Below are 22,060 nucleotides of genomic sequence, written 5' to 3'. Positions count from 1 at the left end.
GAGAAGAAGTACCGGGTCCCGGATTCCGTCCCATGTGCCTTAGGGCGCAGCCGACCCCGGATTCAGTCGTCTCTGCAGCGGCCAAGAAGAAAGTGGTGGGGCGACGGCTTCAACTTCGACATCCCCGCCGGATGGCGAGGGGAAGAAACTGGACGCCATGGGACGGCGATTCATCTCGTCGGCGGCGACGACGATTAAAGCGGCCAACGCCCTCGCGATAGTGGCCCGCTACGACAGGGAGCTGTGGTTTAAGATCGCTCACCTGCTTGACTTTCTCCCGGACGACAAGAGGGCTGAGGACCTGGAGATCCTACAGGAAGGCGAGGTGGCGTCGGACCACGCCATAACGGTGGCCATGGACATTGCTGACACTGGTTTTCGCCAGATAGGCAACAGCGTTTGCCTTTGCCGGCGTGGTTGGCTCAAGGCAATCAATTTCCACCAAGACGTGCAGACCAGAGTTCTGGACATGTCCTTCAATGGGAACAATCTGTTTGGCAAGACAGTGGACGAGTCACTGTAGGCCATCGAGGCCGACACGGAGACGGTTCGGGCCTTGGGTGTTCTGCAACAACGACAGCCACCCTTTCAGAAGGCCGGAGGCAAGCAAGGTGCCTCCAAAGGATTCGGCGGCGGCCCCTCGACGTACCGCCAAGCGGCCCGCTCCTCGTTGCAGGAGGCCTACAGAGGACGTGGCAAGTTAGGAGTATCTAGTCGTCGCCAAGGAGGCCAAGGCTGCAAGGCCGCGGCCAAGCAGGACTGAACCGGCCGTGGCGTCGGGCCCCCACCTGAGCACCCCGGTGGGAGGCCGGCTGGCGAAGTTCGTCAGCGTGCGGGAGTCCATCTCCACCAACCGATGGGTGCTGGATGCCCTGGCCCGCGGACACACTCTCGAGTTTCTAAAGAAGTGCCCCCGCATTTCACCCGTGGCCATGAAGGAAAACCACGTCCCTCAACTGCTGCTGGAAGTAAGGGCGATGCTGAAGAAAGGAGCCATTAAGCTCGTCCCAAAGAGGCTCAGGGGCTCTGGAGTGTACTCATGATACTTCCTCGTAAGAAAGAAGACTGGCGGCTGGCGACCCATCCTGGACCTTCGTCGTCTCAACAGGTACATCAAGTCCCAGAAGTTCCAGATGTTCACCCTCCAGCACGTGCTGGGACAGCTGGAGGAAGGCGACTTCCTATCGTCGCTCTACTTGGAGGATGCCTACTTCCACATCCCCATTCTAAAAGGACATCGAAAGTTCCTGAGATTCATAGTCCAAGGGCGACACTATCAGTTCAAGGCCATTCCCTTCGGATTGAAGTTGGTGCCCACGGTATTCACCAAGTGCCTAGCACCAGTGGCGGCATGGCTGCGCCTGCAGGTGATCCACGTCTACCCCTACCTGGACGATTGGCTCATCTGAGCAAAGACAAGAGAACTCGCCGTTGTGCACACAGCGTAGACCGTCCAACTGCTCACGGATCTGGGATTCTCAATCAACTTCACAAAATCCCACTTGGTGCCGTTGCAAGTCGCCCTATTCCTGGGAGCCACGCTCGACATAGTGGCACGGTTGGCTTCTCCGTCGGAGGAAAGGACGAAGGCCATCCTGGGCAAGGTGCAACGGCTGTTGACCATGGACATGGCCAGGGTGAGGTCCATCAAGTCCTTGCTCGGCATGATGTCCTCATGCATCTACCTCGTGCGCCTGTGCAGGTTGCGGATGCGTCCACTGCAAGAGTTCCTCAACGCCCATTGGATGCAGGCGGCGGGCAGCTTCGAAGACAGGATCTCGCTCACGAGGCCTTCCGCCAAGCAATCTGGTGGTGGGGCACCCGCGCGCATCTGGCGGCGGGTATGGACTTCCAGACCCCAGCACATCGGGAGACCGTGATGACGGACGCCTCCCTGGAGGGATCGGGAGCGCACACCAGAGATCTCCACGCAAAAGGCCTTTGGCTCCTGGAGGAGAGGTCACCACACATCAATGTCCTGGAGCTCCGAGCTGTGTTCTGAGCCCTCAGGTCTTTCCTCCCGTCCCTCAAGGGCAAGGTGGTAAGGATCTTCACCGACAACACCACCACAATGTTTTACATCCGAAAGCAGGGAGGCACCAGATCCCCAGCCCTGTCCAAGGAAGCCCAGGTTCTGTGGCACTGGGCCGTCGCCCAAGGGATGTTTCTGGTACCCTTCCATCTGGGAGGAATAAAGAACACCATCGCCGACTCGCTCAGCAGGGAGCTGTGCTTGTGCCACGAATGGGAGCTGCGTCAGGATGAAGTCGATCTACTTTTCCAATGATGGGGCAATCCCCAGATCGACCTATTCGCGACGGCGATGAACTCCAAGTGCCGGAGGTTCACCAGCAGGTTTCCCCATCCGGGGAGCATGGGTGATGCCTTCTCATTCCCCTGGGACGGCCTGTTCCTGTATGCGTTCCCACCGTTGCCGTTGCTACTGCGACTCATCAACCAACTCCGATGGTCACGGTGCAGGATGATCCTCGTCGCACCGGCGTGGCCGAGACAGATCTGGTTCCCAGATCTTCTGGACATGTCAGCGTCCCCCCACAGTTAAACTGGGAAGGAGGTGCCATGCTCCACCACGACCTGTGGTCACTGAACTTGCAGGCCTGGCTCCTGCAGCACTAGAGTTTGGAAGGTACGATATCCCGGCGGACTGCAAGGAGGTGCTTGCAAAGGCCAGGGCGTCCTTAACTCTCAAGTGCTATGTGTTAGGGAGAATTCTCATTCTATGGCTAATTTCCCCTACCTATAGTGTCCCCCAGCAGCTTTGCTGGATTTGAAGGGTTTATTTTTTTCTCCTGCTAGAGTGTGACCCTTTTTCTCATCTTAGGCATATTTGCTATGTTTGTTCTAGGCTATTTTTTGCGTTTAATGTCTATGGGGTTTATCTCACCCTCATAGGAACTATCTTTATACACATGTGTTACACAGCACCTTCAGTGCAGTGACACAGGGGTGTCGTAGCGACCCCCAAACATAGACTCCATACCCTGGGACTGACTACTGTCTCCCAGGGCATGTAAAGTCCCCATTGACTTTACTAGTCAATTTTTATGAACTAAACCAGTACAACCCATCTTACTATGGAGGTACTGGGAAGGGTTAATATTTTTTCCCTGGTGTTCATTTTCGAGAGGGTACCGTACAGTCCCTCTCTCAAATGTTTCTGGCTGGTGGCAGTGATTACTACAGAAAATTATCAACCGCGAATATTTCCCTTTTAGGATTTTCCCATTGCTCGAGGCTACCACTTTTTCTGACAGCCTCTAACATACCGCCGGTTTATTTTATTATTAACTTTACTCCGGTAGGTTTTATTTGCCAGAACTTTAATATAAATTCTTTCTTGTGTCTTTCTCTAAACTCCTAACCCAGGGCGGGGATCCTTTGTTCGTCCTTTTGGCGGGCTTCTGCCAAGAAGCCCTCCTTTCGGCGCCACTGAGTCTGGGGTGGGTCCATTGTGTGGGAAGGGGAGTAGGACCCCTGGACAGGGTTGCCGCAGCAACTCATGTCGCACTCTAACCTGATAGACTGGATGGTCTCCCGCCAAGATGACCACTCCACTGTGTGAGTGACAGCTAGGCTGTATGAATGGGGATCTTTTTGCATAAAGCAGGGTCCTGAGGACTGGAAGAGCAAGATGTCGCCACTGGAACTGAGGAACCAAAGAGGAGAGAAGCCAAAGACAACTGCAATGACTGAACCACCGGTGAAGCCCTGCTGCAGCGGCTCACCACTTTTCTCCACACGACGAGTGGAGATCTTCATCTGAAAGAGTCTTCTTCCCTTGAGCTGGTGGCGCCAACCAGTTTGCTAATCGCCTTCTTGGACCTGCCCTGGTCGAATCGCCAGTGCCGAGCACTTTAAGGCCGGATAGCCAGTCAGCCATCCACCCGGACCGCGATTTAAAGGAGCGTACCTTTTATTCGTTGGGCAGCACCGCTGCTGGTTTCATCCCTGGGTAGTGCAGTCACTCGAACCTTCCTCCACGACGAGAGTCCCTCTTCCTCTGCTGGATCACCCGAACTGCAGGATCTACCAGGAACAACCGCCACCGCAGGAGCCTCTCCTTCTTATTAAGGTACTTTGTTCCGCCAGGCCTCCCTTTTTGTGTGGTAGCACTAAAGGTCTTTTAAATCCTTTACCTACCTGTTGGGTTAGCTGCCCCTTTCGTCTAACATTGTCTTTCGCCTTCTGCACCCACCTTTTCGAATCGTTAACCAAAGACTTGACTGCAGCTACAAGAACATTTTGCTCCTGGTCCCTTGCCCTGTACCATTGACTCTGGCACAGGCCTATTGACTCTGACTAAATTTGTTAGAACTGCCTTCTCTAGATTGCTTCTCAACTAGAACTGTGTTGGTGCACCTACTTCTTATAACCACCTTTTCCTGCCCACTTTTAAAACTTGTGAAGTGCCATTTTGCTCGGTTTTCATTTAAGTATTCTCGATGCTAAAGTACTGCCTATCCTAAACTAGTTCACAATCTTATTGGGAAGTGTTGCTAAGGTGCCTAAGAAGATATTCCTGTATAACTTGTCCTTTCCCTCCCTTGTGAGAAATTGGTAGAGTGCCATTTGTGTTTGGTTTTCACTGTGCCGTTTTGCTCAGTTTTCACTCTTGCTCAAACTTGTCTACAATTTAATTAGGGAGTTGTGCATACTTTTCTTGACTGATCTTAACTTGCTTTATTAACTCTGATTAATGTGTTGAACTAGAAGTGAGTAAAATAAATATATATTGTTTTTAATACAAAGGTTTGGTCAGTGTTTCCTTGTACCATAGCACGGTAGTCCTATTGTGTAAACCCTGAATACTGCTCATCTCCCTCTTGCGAAGAGGTTCTCTGTCTGGTGCCGTGGACAGAAGATTAACCCTCTGCGTATTACGGCTCCTCAAGTGCTGCCGTACCTACTGTTGCAGGCCAAGGCAGGGCTAGCCCATTCCTCCATCAAGATACATCTAGCAGCGATTTCCTGCTACACCAGAACTCCGGGGCGATCATCTCTGTGGTCGCATCGCCTGGTGAAGGAGTTTATGGAGGGACTCTTCCGATCATTCCCGCCGGTGAAGGCTCCGGCCCAGGCGTGGGAGCTCAACGTGGTGCTGAGCTGGCTCATGGTGCCGCCATTTGAGCCTCTGCATTCGGCACCGTTGAAGTTCCTATCATGGAAGGCAGCATTTCTTGTGGCCATCGCCTCCGCACGACGAGTGGGAGAGATCTAGGCCCCCTCCTGCAACCCGCCCTACCTGACATTCCACGAGACGAGGGTGGTGCTGAGGATGCACCCCTCCTTCATACCCAAGGTGCCGTCAGAATTCCATCTCAATGAGCCCTTGGTGTTGCCTGTTTTCGCCTTTGTCGCCGGCCGAGAGGACTTTGCAGTCGCTGGATGTGGCTAGAGCGCTGAAGTTCTACGTGGACCGCACGAGGAGTTTTCGGAAGACATCACAGCTGTTTGTGAACTTTGGACCTGTGAACCAAGGGAAGGCCCTCTCGAAGGCTTCCATTTCCAGATGGCTCTCCGGCTGCATCATGCACTGTCACTGGTTGGCAAACCGACCGTTGCCCGGCCGTCCGAGAGCCCATTCGACCAGAGCGATCGCTGCTACCACGGCGTTCCTGTCTGGTGTGCCCTTGCTGGACATCTGCAGGGCTGCTACGTGGAGGTCGACGCACACCTTCACGAGATTCTACTGCGTTGTCTGGGATTCCAGGGAGGAGTCCAGAGTCGGCCAGGCAGTGCTGCGCAACCTGTTCTCCTGAAGGTGGGCATGGTGAGGGGGTAAGAGATGCTTAATGTTGAGTTGATGTAAATGCTTAATGTTGAGCCTTGCTACCTCCCGTGGTTGTGCATGTGTGTACTGCTATGTATTCTTGTATTCATGAGCATGTGAATCCATGCCAGACCCCATGCTGGAGAAGGAACAAGTTACTTACCTGTAACTGTTGTTCTCCAGCATGGGTCTGGCATGGATTCACATGCGAACCCTCCCTCTACCCCTCTGCTGCTCTTCTCTTGGTCCTACTGCCACTTTACGTGCTACCAAATCTGAAGATGGCTGCCAGAGGAGGGGCTTAGGTAGAGGGCAGTCATTGGCTGGGGGCAGTATGACCCAGAGACCAGTGATTGGTTATTAGGAGAAAGACAGTTCAGAAACGAAACTGAAACAGATTTTTTCTTTACCGAGGATTCCCAGCCTGACGACAGGGAATATTCATGTGAATCCATGCCTGACCCATGCTGGAGAACAACAGTTACAGATAAGTAACTTGTTCCTTCCTCCATACGTCCCACCCATCTTCCCCCTGCTAGTATGCCAATGGCTAATATGTTCAGTGTAGCCAGGTATCTAAGCATCCGATGTGTTCAAAGGGGACTGAGGTGAGTCGCCGGAAGGTGGGGCCTTGGCAGGGTGTTCCCACGGCCGAGAATGTGCCCCTCGCGCTATACTAAATTTAAAGGGGAAGCTCAATTTTTCCCTGCCAAAGGTTCTTGTACCGTCCCCATGTTGATGGAAGCCCACAAGGATGGAGGAAAGGGGACTATGGACTGAGTTCTCTATTAACTACAGTAAGTAACTTTAATTTCTGCATTGCTCTTTCCCTCCTCCTCATCCTCGTATTTGGGTGATTGTGGGAAAAGGAGGAAATTCTTGTTGGGTGATGCAGATTACTTGAAAAATCCCTTCAACATTTCCAAATGATATAGAAGTTCTATATTATGAATAATTAGAACTGGAAAAGGTTGTCCTGGATAGTCCACATTTTAGACCAGGGATGGAATTGTGATCTTCAGAGTTTTGGGAATTATAGTCCGTGTGTGATATAGTCTTTTCCCTGATGCCCTGCAACAAGAAGGAAGTCCCTTATTCCATCGTGGGACTACGCCAGTTACCTTTAACATCAGCAGCAGTAGCCGCCACCGACACTCCAAGATGTCCGACGTGTTTTTCACCTTCCATGTTGCAGTTAACCTCCTGCCTTGTGGGTTGCCTGGAGACCCATCCCCGATCTCTCTAGCCTGATTGGCTGCAGCCCTCATGAAAATGCAGAGACCCGGCCGAGCCATGAGGCGTAGCCGGGTCCGCGCATTCAAGGGCCACACTTAAGGGAAGGGCAAACCCTGTCTTTTCCCTGTCCTTGCCCTGGACTTGCACCTGCATGCAATCTGCGCTATGCCACCCCGATCACTCACTAGGTAAGTGTGCCGATCTTAAGTTTTCCGATTGATCCCTGTGCCCATGTTTGCCACCTCTATTGCCGACCTATCATTCCTCTACGAGAGTGCCTCCCTCATAGCGCCTACAACGCGTCGACCTTGCTATCTGGGTCCCATTATATCTGCTGATAACTATCGTGCTCGCGATGTGACTTTCTACGGAGCACGGATGTAACTATCAATAACATCGAACTTTGCCGGTCACTGCTATGAGCACTGTCCTGACTCGGCATCAACCTTACCAACTCAGAACCTATTGTCAACAGCCTCAACTATCGCATTTTTATAAACCGCCTCGGTCACATTGCGTACGTTTATTAGGTATCTTGTGTAATAAGTACTATAAGCTGGCTAGACGTGTATTTCTATAGCCTATTACCCATATCCTTTAACATTACCACTTGTATTCTGTTAATCCATTTCCAATGCTATATTGCAACTCTTTGTATCCCAATTGCATATCATGCTTAACCTTTATTCTGCATTTGCCCATCCCAACCTTATTTACCCCCCCGTTCCATCGTAATATCACATGTCTGTTTCCGGCACCGGCATGATACTACTGCTACACAGCATGCAGTAACCCATTTTTGAGTGAATGAACTGTTGTCCCCATCACTCAGACTTGTGTGTTGAGGCATCCCTGCAACATAGGACTGGCTCTACACAGGTGTACTACCTACCATGACTTCTAGCACCTATGCTACGCTGCCTCCCTGCAACATGGGGCAGGCTCTATATAGGTGTACTACCTACCGTGACTTTTTGCACCTGTGCCATGATGCCTCCCTGCAACATGGGGAAGGCTCTATATAGGTGTATTACATGTTGTGACTCTTGCATCTGTGTGTTGAGGCCGCGCTGTAGCATGGGTTAGGCTCCACACTCCTGATTTCCTACATGCGTACTCTGTAAGTATTTCTTGTTCCTCCTGCCTGTAAACTTGGTTTGACATTTGCATTTTTTGCTGCTGCCACCTTATAAGATGGGGTTTGGCACTGTAAATCTGCCTTCCGACTAGTCACTTGCATTTGTGTGCTTCTGCAGCCCTACAAGACGGGGTTGGCTCCATGTAATTGCCTATTATGTGTTGTTGCTGGACCTGATCAACGAATGTATGTACCTTGTAATTCCCCCTATCTTGCACTTTGCATATGTTATACTACCTTGCACTCCTGTGATACTGTAATTTGCCTGTACGCTTCCCTTTCTGTAACTTGAAGCACTGTTCTTAAGTTTAAGCGCTGAGTTACCCCAGGGTTCTGCGCTATACAAATAATAAACTAAACTAAACTTGTATAACCATCCGGGTAACATTTCTTAATGACTTCAAATGCAAGTCAGTCTTAGAAGGTTTTGATATGTGGAATTTGGGAAGGGAGTTTCATGAATCTTAGGCCTACTGAATTGTAAAGATTGTCCTTTGGGTTTTGGCAAAAGAGAATAAGCATCCCTATCGGGGAATGGTTTATATGTACATTCCTCCAACAATGTGGTTTCCCTCCCTTGAGAATCACACTGCCCTAGGCGATCCTCCCTCATATAGTTACGCCCCCAGGGTCAGGCCCAGACTACGCTTGCCATCTCCTGTACACAATGGGAGAGGCCACTGCTTGGCAACACGTGATCATTCCTTCGGATCTGCAAAGAAGCTCCTGTCTGCTACGACCACACCATTGAGCTGCTCGTCCGCTCAAGCACAGTTCTTCGTCAACACCCTCTTCAACAACGGCAATCCTGTCATCGACTCTGTCGACGACCCAGTCTGAAGCTACCACCTCAACGTCGATGGCAACACCATCCACGGTCCAATCGTCGATGACCTAGTCCACGGTCATGACGGTTGTCTCTAGGGTGGGGTTGGCACTCAAGCAGGCATCAACACCATTGTCTATGGAGTTTTCTTTCCCAGGGCCCACGAAGGATAAGCCGTTGTTCAGCACGGTGCCTATGGCCACAGTGACACCACCTGTCCAAATGCTAGAGGAGGTTAGCATGTCAGAGGATGCGCCTATGGAAGTTGGATTTTCAGAGCAAGAGGAGATAAAAGAGGAAGTTTACCCCGTTCTACCAGTGCCTCATCAGCCAGTACGGCCTGCAGTCTCTGGACCGTGTACTCCGGCCCCAGTGCTGTCTGCCCCCAGGGGTTTGTTGCAGTACATTTTATCCACTTTGCAGTCTTTTTAACAGAGCTACAACAGTGGCTACCCCCACAACCCCCTCAAGGTGCTCCTAGTGAAGGTCCCTCAGGGCTCCCAGAGGAAGGGTTACCCCCAGTCTCAACATCCCAGGCCAGCACCAAAGGAATTCTTGCACCCAGTGGCTGCTTTTCCGGACATGCATACTGGTCCCACGGTACCCATACAACTGATGAGTACGATGACTTGGTGCCAGCAGATGGAGATACGGCTAATACCGATCTACCCCCTGCGAGTTCTCCTCCGGATGAAATAGGTTCCTTTCATACACTGTTAATGTGTGCTGTGAACAAGCTCCTTCGATCCCAGAAATTCTGTATTGTCATGTTGCAGCAGGTTCTCTAGCAACCACAGCAAAGGGATTTTCTCACATCTCTAGATCTGGAAGATGTCTACTTCCATATACCCATTCATCGGAAGCACAGGCGTTTCTTTCGCTTCATAGTGCAGGGGACGCATCACCAATTGAAGGCTCTACCCTTCTGACTAAAGTCTGCTTCAAGGGTGTTTACCAAGTGCCTCACTTCAGTGGTCGCCCATCTGCGTCGCACAGGTATACTCGTCTACCCCTATCTGGATGACTGGTTCAACTGCTCTCAGTCTCACCAGATAGCCCTGCAGCATACCAAAGACACCAATCGATGTCCACCGTCTCTGGGATTCTCCATAAACTTTCCCAAGTTCTGTCTATCACCATCTCAGAACGCGCTCTTCCTTTCTTTTCAGCTGGACACCTTGTGGTGCCTTGCTACTCCATCAGAGGGCATAATAAAGGCAGTGACCCGCAAGAGTCAACTGCCGTCTTCTCTCTGGGTAGCGACGGTTCACTCAATCAAGTCTCTTCTAGGGATGATGTCCTCTTTCAACTATCTAGTGCATCACTGCAGGCTGCACAGGAGGCCACTCCAAGAGTTCCTAGATGCCAGATGGAAGCAAGAGTCAGGGTCTTGGAACAACAAGATCACACTCCACTGACAGTTTCAACGATCATTGCAGTGGTGGAAGCATCAGCAGTACTGTATGCATGGTGCCCCCTTTCGCTCTCCAGCTCATCAAACCACTGTCCCAACCGACGCCTCCTTGGAGGGTTGGGGGGCACACACAGGAAAACTCCTCACCAGAGGTCTCTGGTTACCGGAGGACAAGATACTTCACATCAATGTGTTAGAGCTCTGGGCAGTGTTCTGGGCGTTTGTCTTTTCATCCCCAGCTACAGGGGAAGGTGGTCAGCATCTTTACAGACAACACAACCACCAGGTTCTACATCAGGATGCAAGGGGGGATAGCGCTCTCATTCTCTTTCAGGAAGCTCACTTGCTGCGGCACCGGGCCATAATTCAGGGGATGTTCCTCATTCCACTTAACCTAGCCGGGATCCACAACACCATTGCCGATTCCTTAAGCACAGAGCTGCAATCCTGCCATGAGAGGGCGCTCCATCAGGATCAAGTTCATCGACTGTTCACAAGAGGGGCTCAACCTCAGATCGATTTGTTTGCAACAACGGCCAACTCCAAGTGCAGCCAGCTTGCCTGCAGGTTTCCTCAAGGAGGACTGTAAGGGACGCTTTCTCCATCACCTTTGGAGGGTCTATTCCTTTACATGCTCCCTCCAATCCCTCTTATTCGGCGAGTACTCCATGCACTAAATGGAGCAGGCAGGATGATTATAATTGCCCTGGCGTGGCTTCATCAAATTTGGTACTTGTTGGTGGCACCGTCCATCAAGCTTCCTCCTCTTCCAAGCCTACAGGGAAGGAGTCGTCCTGCATCACGACCCAGCGTCCTTGAAATTGAGGGCCTGGCTAATGCAGCCTTAGAATTTGTACACTTCCAGCAACCCTCGTCAAATTTGTCTGGTTACAACTGATTTTATCAAATCTAAAATAACGAATCCTGTTACAACTAATACCATAATAACGAATTCCAAAATAACACATTCCTTTTTTTGTTGTTTTTGTGGGGGGCGAGGGGGGTCCCATGCTCCCCTTTTTTTGGTTTCTTATACTTTTCCCCCAACCCCAAAACCAGTGTTCCCACTCCCAACTCCTTTTTTATTATTTTTTCCAAATTCGTTACTTTGGAATTCGTTATTTTCGATTAGTTGTAAATGGATTAGTTATTTTGTGATTCATTATAATCACTGCAAACCGGAGAGGGTATGCCATATTTATAACTAATGAAAAAATAACTACAGTGTTTTTGATATTTTCATTATTTTATTTAAATGAACCATCCAATACTTTCCCCAAATATTCTAGGACTGGAGTTGGTATATTAAATTACATCAGTCGTATGTATGGGGAGGGTGTTTGGTGCATTTAGATAAAATAATGAAAATATCGAAAACACTGTCATAATGTTTTCATTCATTAGGAACACATGGAAGAGGTTTTCTATATGGTGTCAATCCCAACGACTCGACCCTCGTATCAAGGCTAACCAGATGCTGCTGTATTTGGCAAAAGCAGGCTTAGCACACCCTTGGATAAAGGTTCACTTGGCTGCTATGTCCCATTACACTTTGACAAATGACAATACTTCTCTTTGGTCACCTAGGCTTGTTCCTCAAGGGCCTTTTCAGGACTTTTCCACCAGTTTAAAGTGCCTGCTCCAGCTTGGAGACTCAATGTGGTTTTCTCCAAGTTAATGGGCCCTCCTTTTGAGCCTCTTCACTGGGCTTCTTTAAAATTTCTCTCGTGGAAGACTGTGTTTTGGTCACTATTACATCTGCCAGGCGTGTTGGGGAATTGCAGTCTCTCTCTGGCAAACCACCATATTTTTCTTTTCACCACTCCAGGGTTGCGCTGTGCATCCACCGTTCTTTCATGCAAACAGTGCCAAACGAATTTCATCTCAACAAGCCCATAAGCTTACCGGTTTTCTTTGGCTCCCCTACCTCTCCTGCAGACAAGGTTTTGCATTCACTGGATGTTGTCTGTGCATTGAAGTTCAATGTTGCACGCACAAAAGACTTTCGCAAGACTTCGTAGTTGTTTTGTGGCTTTTGGACCGGTTGAAGGCTTTCATCTCTGGGTGCCTATGCGGCTGCATTTCGCATTGTCATTGGCTTTGCCAAACAGGCCTGTGCAAGGCAGGCCGAGGGAGCATTCCACCAGAGACATGGCCGCAAAACAGCTTTACTGTCTGGTGTTCCCCTGCTTGACATCTGCAGGGCTGCTACGTGGAGGTCTGTCCACACCTTCACGAGATTCTACTGCCTTTACAGGTTTTCCAGGGAGGAGTCTTGTGTTGGCCAGGCGGTGCTTCACAACATTTTTGCATGAGGTGAGTTTTCATTGCTTCTGTTGAGCTGTTGCACCTCCCATAGTTGTGTTGTTTGTACTGATGTATAATCGTATTCATAAGCATGTCAATCCATGTAAGATCCAATGCTGGAGAAGGAACAAGTTACTTACCTTCAACTCCTACTCTCCAGTATTGGTATCGTACATGGATTCACGTGTTAGACTCCCTTCTACCCCTCTATGGCTCTTCAGTGGTTCCGACTGCCAGGTCTACGTGCGCTCTTCAATCTGAAGATGCCCACCATGGATGGAGCAAAGGAGGACGAACGACCTTGGTTGAGGCAGTATGACCCAAAGTGACAGCAATGGGTTATATAAGTGACAATCCATTTTTAGGCTTTAAATATACACTTTATGAAAAACACATTAAAAAATGTCATGCCCAGTTTCAGGCCCTCATGTATTCATAGTATCATCAACCTGTATATAATGTTGCAATGGTTAAGTCATGCAACTTTTGAACAACAAGGTAGAGCAGTGATTTATAATGAGAACAGCAGTTGTGTGTCTGTTGTCACTTTGTCAGTGCATTGTTTGACTTTGTTGAAAAAACAAATTCTCAAGCATGGAACAAGTTCACCAAATAAGGCTTATCAAATCAAGGAGAACACATCCCACAAATAAACGTACAAGCCTGAGCCATCAAACCAGCATTAGGGTATGATGATAATTGACTGCAACTGGTGCATCCTTATTAACTTTTTGTTCTACTTATTGTTAATGAAGCATAAACACATTTAATCATGTGAACGTAGGAAAATGTTACCAAAGAAAGCTGTATTGACTGTATTAGTATAATTATTCGGTTTTATTTGACCGAATGTTGCTTTTGACCCAATTTGCCCAGTAACATTCGATTGCATTAAACCGAACAATTAGGCTAATGCATACCGAACATGTGGAGCGGGGGTGTCCCCCGCTTCCTATGTTTAGTACATGTTAGCCTTGGCGATGTTGCAGGGGGGTCCCCCGCTTCCTCAATATTACTCAATATTATAGGCAGGGGGCCGAAAAGAACAAAGGTAAGTGAGGGGGAGGGTGGGAGTAGGGAACAAACCATTTTTTTTATTTACATTTTTGTATTTATTATTATTTTTTGTCAAGCATACCCAACTACACAATGACATATGAGATAAAGCACACCCTTTGTAGTTCAATGTCAGTTAAGGTATTCAATTATTTGGAGCTTATGAGGCTCACTGTGACTTAATGAGTGTTAAGGGGGTTGGGGAGAAAAACAGTGACTCTGGTATCGAAAGTCAGTACAATAATGAAGAAAATAGCGTACCCATTGTCAATGGGAACTCCCGTCCCCTGCTCACCTATATGTATTGGAACAGATATCCAATCAAAATGAATTGCAACATTTTCGTAAATATATCGATAATTTGAGAGCCACAATTTATATAATTGTCTTATTAATGTTATATATATTTCCAGGTTAAATCAGTCAAACAATATTAGTACATGATTTATTTTCACAATTCAATCTCATAAAGTGTCACATCAAAAAGCAATGACACATTTTTTTCAGAGCTCTACGCGTTTCGAGAGTGAGCCTCTCTTCAGGAGCAAAAATGTCACTATATTCACAAACATCTTCAAAACCTTTTTCATCATAATCAAAAATTATTTCTTCAATATTCCTCAATTTCGTTGGGCGTTAATGGAAACTTCATCTATTGATGCGAACATTTGGGTCAATGTTCAATTTCTTGAATGGTGATGAACACCTGTGGAGTATATATTAAGTATACATTAGTAATTGAAGGTGATAAGAAATAATAGCCCGACAGCTAAAAGTTTCCGTTACCTGGCAGAAATTACATCCTCCTCTCTCTTTTATAAGGGAAATGGGACCATATCTCGATTGTATAATGATTCTTCTACCCTAACATATATTCATAAATGACCATTACTGTCTGTCCTCATTTGGTCTTAAATACAATTGCGTGAATTATACTGTGTGAATTATACTGCATTACTCACCCTGCGGGTTGCCAATGTTTAGATGAGACTTCCAACGTAATATTGTACGTTTGTCTGTTATCGGAGGGACGGTGGTTGCACTCCGGAATACTAGTCTGTTCTGCAGTTTTCGCAGTTTAAACAGTGTCAGTATCTATAAATATACCTTGTATTAGTAATTCCACTGTTACAAATAGCTATTTTCTAACCTAGCATTTTAAATTCTTAACACTTACCCAATTCAATCAGACAAAGCGATTCTCATGCGCGGTGCATGTGCGAGCTTTCCAAACTCCTCAGTAAATTTCTGTGTCAGCCTATTGCTAGGCAAATACAGTAGAATGGATGGAAAACGATTGGACCCTTTTTATTTTACAATAGATGTACAATCATTGTACACTTCTATACCCCATGAAGAAGGGCTGGAAGCCCTGGAATGGCTGTTGTTAAAGGAAGAATATTTTCCCTCAAACAAAATATTTGCAATTGAATTGGCTAAGATGATACTCTACAACAATTTTTTTTCATCCCATGGATAGTACTACCTCCAAATATCAGGCACCTCAATGGGCCCAGCGATGGCCCCTGCCTACGCGAACACTTACATGTTTCATTTTGAATCTATTTACATCTTAAATACTCCCACATGGTCAAACAAATTGGCCATGTGAAGAAGATATATTGATGATATCTTTGGCATTTGGAAAGGCCCCCGACACAAACTTGAAACATTCTTGAATTACCTGAATGGGTGCAACCAGAAGATTAAATTCACTCTAGAGATTGGAACACCAGAAGTCAAATTTCTGGATGTGAAGATATTCCCTAAAAACAATAAACTACACACTACATTTTTTAGAAAACCATCTGATGTTAACAGTAGCTTATTCTACACCAGTCATCACCCACAACACCTCAAAAACAACCTTCCATTCATTCATTTGCTCCGAATCAGACGCGTAGTGTCGGATGAAGAATCATACATGGAAGCCGAAGAGGATAAGGTAAAACGATTTCAAGAAAGAGGTTTCCCACAACCAATCCTGTCTGAAGCCACAAAGAAATGCCGATTGAAGAAGAGAACAGAACCTCTGAACCAGGAAAAGAAAGTGGACAAATTAAATCCCCACTCATCTATTTACAACAATACAAAACGTAAAGTTTACAAATCAAAAGAATTCTAAACATAAATTGGAAAATCGGAAGACTGGACCCACAACCTGGACACTTTTTCCAAAACCACCCCTAATGGCATATAACAGGGGTGGAAACCTGAGATACTCTTTGGTAAAAGTGGAAAGAAGTGACAAACACAAATAGCTATTTTTGTCTAAACCAAAGAAAGGAACATTTCCTTTTCGGAACTGTTGTCTTTGTAATAATGTACAAAATGGGACACATATTAGACCCTCCTACACAGGTCAAAAAATTACATTACAAGAATATGCTACATGTGAAAGCAAGTTTGCAATATATGTACTGATTTGCCCCTGTGGCAAATATTACGTAGGACAAACTATGAGGAGGGTTAAAGATAGAATTTTGGAACACAAATCTAATACAAGGACAAAAAATATGAAATCACCCGTATCTAGATATTTCTTGGATAAACATCATACAATTTCACAATTAAGATTTGTGGTCTTAGAGATAGTGGCACGACCACTCAGAGGAGGGAATTTACAACAAATCCTGTCACGTAGAGAGATGTTCTGGATCCACAGGCTAGAAACATTGGAACCTAGAGGGATGAACGAGGAATTTTCATTATATGTATATTTGTGAACAAATTAACAACATCTGGGAACCATGAGTCTACAGAAATTGGTGACATCATTTAATGGCACTTCTACAACCTAAAAAGTCTGTTTAACATCCTGAGACATTCTTGATTATAACATCATGAGAAATGCTTGTACATATAATGTATACTAATATGTTGAATTTACACAGAAACACCTGATGTAACAGATTTGTTGCTCTATAAAAATAATTGGATGTGATTTACATAATGAGAAAACACTGATGCATGTATTCATTAGTAGAAATATAGACCAAGTGGGTCCACTCAATACTGACTGTACGATATTGTTTAAAATTAAATGAAACTGTTGATTATACAAAGGCGTTGTGGAATAATGGAATAACCATCATTCAGTATATAATTGTATCCATCAGACTGATAATTTAATGTAGTGCTACTCGTAGTTGATGATATTAACTCCATCCTGAAGGAATCGGTACACTCAGTGCACCATCATATTGGTGGTTAGGCATTATATTTATTAAAAAATATTTCGCGACGTTTGGGCAATTGCACTGCGCCGTTTTCCAAAGTTAATTGAATTTAATTGATGGGCGGGGCACATGACGTCTAACTAGCACGAGATATCCTGCAGAATAGCGATATTCATAAGAACCTTGAGGAACTTCATTTCACAGAATCCTCTGCACGAATATCACGTGACAAGAGTACGCTTAGCACGTTAATATGAAAGACAGGTTGCCTAGCAATAGGCTGACATGGAAATTTACGGAGGCATTTGGAAATGTCGCACAGGCACCGCGCATGAGAATCGCTTTGTCTGATTGAATCGGGTAAGTGTAAAGAATTTAAAATGCTAGGTTAGAGAAAAGCTATTTGTAACAGTGAAATTACCAATACAAGGTATATTTACAGATACCGACACTGTTTAAACTACGAACACTGCAGAACAGACTAGAATTCTGGAGTGCAACCACCGCCCCTCCGATAACACAGAAACGTACAATATTAAGTTGGAAGTCTCATCTAAACATTGACAACCCGCAGGGTGAGTAATACAGTATAAGTCACGCAGTATAATTCACGCAGTTGTATTTTAGACCAAATGAGGACAGACACTAATGGTCATTTATGAATATATTTTAGGGTACAAGAATCATTATACAATCAAGATATGATGCCATTTCCCTTATAAAAGACGGAGGAGAATGTAATTTCTGCCAGGTAACGGAAACCTTTAGCTGTCGAGCTATTCTTTCTTATTTCTTATCTTCTTACTTAATATACACTCCACAGGTGTTCATCACCATTTGAGAAATTGAACATTGATCCAAATTATCGCATCAATAGATGAAGTTTCCATTAATGCACAACGAAATTGAGAAATATTGAAGAAATCATTTTTGATTATGATGAAAAAGTTTTTGAAGACGTTTGCGAATATAGTAACACATTTTTGCTCCTGAAGAAGAGGCTCACTCTCGATACGCGTAGAGCTCCGAAAACAAATTTGTCATTGCTTTTTGATTTTGATTTGTTACACTTTGAGATTGAATTGTGAAAATAAATCATGCACTAATATTGTTTTACTGATTTTAAAATGGAAATATATATAACATTAATAAGACAATTATATAAATTGTGGCTCTCAAATTATCGATATATTTACGAAAAATTTTGTAATTAATTTTGATTGGATATCTGTTCCAATACATATAGGTGCGCAGGGGACAGGAGTTCCCATTGACAATGGGTACTCTATTTTCGTCAAACATACCCAAACCGTGTTGACTAATTGGCCGAGCAGTTCGCATTGGAAAATATGCATTGGTCAGCAGAAGAATAATTGAAAAGCATGCTTTTTGTATACACCCTACGGCACAATCTCCAGCAATTATGAACTGAATGTCTATTATCTATGTGCATATATATATATAAGTATTTAGCTTCTACCCCTGCACTGCGCTTTTTAATTTTAAAGGCTCAAGTCACCAGATAAAACTCCGAAAGCCAAGTTCCTGACTTTGGGGTCGAAGTTCCGCTACAGTGGCCGCACTCAGGCACAGACACAGGAGGCAAGCACCTTGATAGACAGACCAGCTCCCTATTTTGAGCGCACATCTAGCAAACGTATATCCAGGAGCCTCGATGGAGGTAAGACACTAATCTTTTCATATCTTTTTCACTGAACCAATGTTACTAAGCATCAAAAGTTGCTGAGATGTTCATCTTAAATTGCACATGCATTAACGGTTATTAGCACATGGAGATTGTTTCTTACCTCCTCTCAGCCAGTCGGAATGTGCAGAGTTCAGTCAGTAAATACTGACATTGACTGCATCCTGCAAATGTTGCCTTCAAAAGCAAATAAGAAAACAGTGCAATCTTCAGGCAAGATCTTTTTTAGCTTGACACTTTTGTTTGCTGCAACATCTTATTTCACAAAACAAAGGCCAATCTAAAACATTAGAAAATGCGTTCACTTTCTTATAGGGAAAATGTTTATTTTTACATTACTCCTAATATGTTAAACCTGCTCCATTATAATCAAGTTTGCAATTTAAAATGCTTAACTTAATGAAGGCAACCTTATTTAAATACTATAAAATAAAACACATTTAATTTACTATGTTTGTCTATTTACCCACTATTAAAGTAAAATGTTTACTTCACCATGAAAACTCCAAATGATGCATTGCTATTAGCACTATGTGCTAACAGTCTTCTAGACTACTGGAGGGGTAATTATCGCTTGGGATAAGGACCCTTGCTCAACATAGGGCTCTCAGCTTCTCCTCGGGTAATATCTTGGTGGCAGGTCATTATCCTACAATAACGACCACTGCCTAGCGCTATAAGGCTATAGTACTCACTTCATAGTAGATGTTTGTGTTTGCTGTTTGGATATGGCATCCAAGTGTCAAAATAGGGTTTCTAACAGAAAGTGAAGATGCTCCTGCAAGCGGAGAATGCTGTGAACAGGAATCCTGTGAGGGAGTTGCTTCCCTTATTTATTGAAACAGAAGAGAGACACTCCCCAGGTTAGTTGTCAAGGAAACAAAGCACTGATTAGAAGGGGGTGGAGGGGTGAGAAACAGAAAACCAGTAGCTATACTAACAAAACACCATCATTACCTGGAATGCCACCACCATTCCTTGTTATGAAACTCCCCAAGGGCAATGAGGCTCACCTGGGCGCCTGCTCCTCATGCAGATATCTCCAGGATTGAATAACATTGATTGCAACCTGATTGTAAACTATCCTCAATGCTTCTTTCATGGACAATTCTTCAAAAGCAAATAATACCACATTGGTTCTGAGCTAAATGCCTTTTCTTTTTTTTTTTTTAATTTGTGTTTTGGTTTACAAAATATAAACCTTTACAAAAATAAAACACAAACTTCATTTTTTTTTTTACAAAACAGTAAAATTCAAGAATCGTTAAAACAGTTTTAAAAAGAAATGGGAGACCCTATCCTTAACTCAAAAGGGCAACCGAGCTAATATTATACCATTCCTAACTTAAACTTATAACATTTACATACATTCATATAAAAATAGAACTTTTCAAGTAAATTTTCCATTTTACAATTTTGCAAAAATAAGATAATTAATTCACTGTAGTCAAGTTACAAATTTCGACCAAGAATTTCACGATTGCCAATTTCAATGTGTTAAGTTTACCATACAACATATTCCACCATAAATCTTCGATATCTACTCTAGAAGCATTGTGAACAAATTTACCAAATATTGTAAGTCTTTGAGTTGCCAATGCCTGACAGTGTAATAGCAGATGCTTCAATGTTTCAGAAGACTCTTTACTATGGCAAAAGCGACAGGTAATTAATTATCTGTTTGGTACCTGAACGGATTTCTAAAATTTCCCCTGTTAACAGAACATTAAAGCCAAATCGCATGTATGCAGCTCTCCTTTTAGGATCAGGAAATTTAACTAAGTATGATTCCGGGATACCCATTTTTTTTCCGTCATAAATAATCTGTTTATAGATCCTGGAGGACTTGACCTGTTCCATTGATTGCATCAAATCCAGAGATTGAAGTTTTTCCTTAACTCTCAGTGGGTTAATAATCAAGGTCTCCAATGTTAAACAAACTGAGTCAAGGTAATTCAAACAGTCCGTTTGTAGGTTCACCAACCACTTTGAAGTCGAAGAACCAGTTCTTAATCTACCGCCAATCAGTGCATATAATGTATTTTCTTTGGCAAGTAGTAAATTCCGATAAAGGTTTAGTCTCTTCAACTTAATTTTATTGTCAAGTGATAAAATACCCAACTCGAAACGGATAGCTGACATCGGGACTCCCTTAGGTAGACAATACAAAATTTTCCGCCAAATTTTGGCTTCCAATTTGGCAGCTAATTTATGTGTTGGAAACGGTAAGATCTCAAAACCATATATCAATTTGGGTAAAACTTTAAGATTATAAAACTTGATTACGGGGGTCACTGCAGACTTACAATATTTAATGGCAACCTTTTGCATTTTATAAATAAGTTTATCCACTTTATCTAGTTAATAATTCCAATACATATGGACAGAGGCGCCACAGAAAATAGGGAAACCCAGATAACAAAGTGAACGAACCTTTAGTAATTAAACACGGGGAGCTTTTTCCGATTAGTCAGTGAGATTACAACTGATTTTTTCTCGTTAATAGACAGTCCATTCTCGTCCACATAAGTTGAGAACGCCAGCAATTTACGTTGGAGACCCACCGGAGTAGAATCAATCAGAAGTATGTCATCTGCATAAGCTGTCCAAGAGAGTTTCCTACCCTCGATCCTAGGAGCGACAAGCGAGGCAGCCTTTATGGGCCCATCCACATCTCTTATATATAAATTAAAGAGAGTGGGTCCAAACAAGCAGCCCTGTCGCAAGCCATTGCTAGTTTGTATAGGCCCTGACAGATCCCCTGAGAGGTTTAGTCGGATTTGGATTAAGGAGTCTTCGTGTAAATTAACGAGAATAGTTAAGAGTCCACAAGGAATACCCATTAAAGCTAACTTGGACCACAATCTTGATCGATCCACCTTATCAAATGCAAGGGAAAGGTCAATTGATGCAAAATATATGGGAGTGGCGGCTTTCTTACATGCCTTTTCTAAGAAAAGAGGAAAAATTAGGCCCCCTATCTCCGTGCCCATACCTTTTCTGAAGCCAAATTGCTGCATGCAAAGTATCCTATTTTCAAGCATCCATTCCTCGATTTTCCGGATGACAATTCCTGCAAATACTTTTGAGTCCGCATCCATAATAGATATCGGACGATAATTACAGGGGGAACTTCTGTCCCCTTTTTTATATATCGGAACGATATAGGAAATCCGCCAGGAAAATGGAATGGTGCGAGTCAACATAATATCCGAAAATAATATGTAAAGAGCCTTTGCCCACAATTCTGTGTTTTTCTTAAGTGTGCTGTTAGTTAGCCCATTTGGTCCTGCAGCTTTTGAAGTATTGGAAGCCTTGATTTGCTTTTCTATGTCTTCTACATCAAAATTGCATTGCCAGTTTCCCGTTTTAATTATTTCTATACTGTCTGTCATTGCAAACTTTCCT

The 22,060-nt window shown here is 44.8% G+C and overlaps 1 protein-coding gene across 18 annotated transcripts in view; it reads left to right on the top strand.

Moving 5' to 3' along the window:
* EPB41L2 (erythrocyte membrane protein band 4.1 like 2) overlaps positions 1-22,060 on the top strand; it is a 1,866,207-nt gene that overhangs the window by 1,334,644 nt on the left and 509,503 nt on the right. For all 18 annotated transcript variants that reach the window (XM_069607396.1, XM_069607395.1, XM_069607398.1 and 15 more), the window contains one exon: positions 18,456-18,628. In XM_069607396.1, coding sequence (XP_069463497.1) covers positions 18,456-18,628 — 173 coding nt within the window. The remainder of the gene's footprint in view (positions 1-18,455; positions 18,629-22,060) is intronic.

The sequence above is a fragment of the Ambystoma mexicanum genome, chromosome 4q, assembly GCF_040938575.1.
Source record: "Ambystoma mexicanum isolate Mex_15411 chromosome 4q, UKY_AmexF1_1, whole genome shotgun sequence".
Classification (NCBI taxonomy): Eukaryota; Metazoa; Chordata; class Amphibia; order Caudata; family Ambystomatidae; genus Ambystoma; species Ambystoma mexicanum.
The sequence above is the reverse complement of the archived record's forward strand: the minus strand, read 5'-3'. Positions and strand labels throughout refer to the sequence as shown.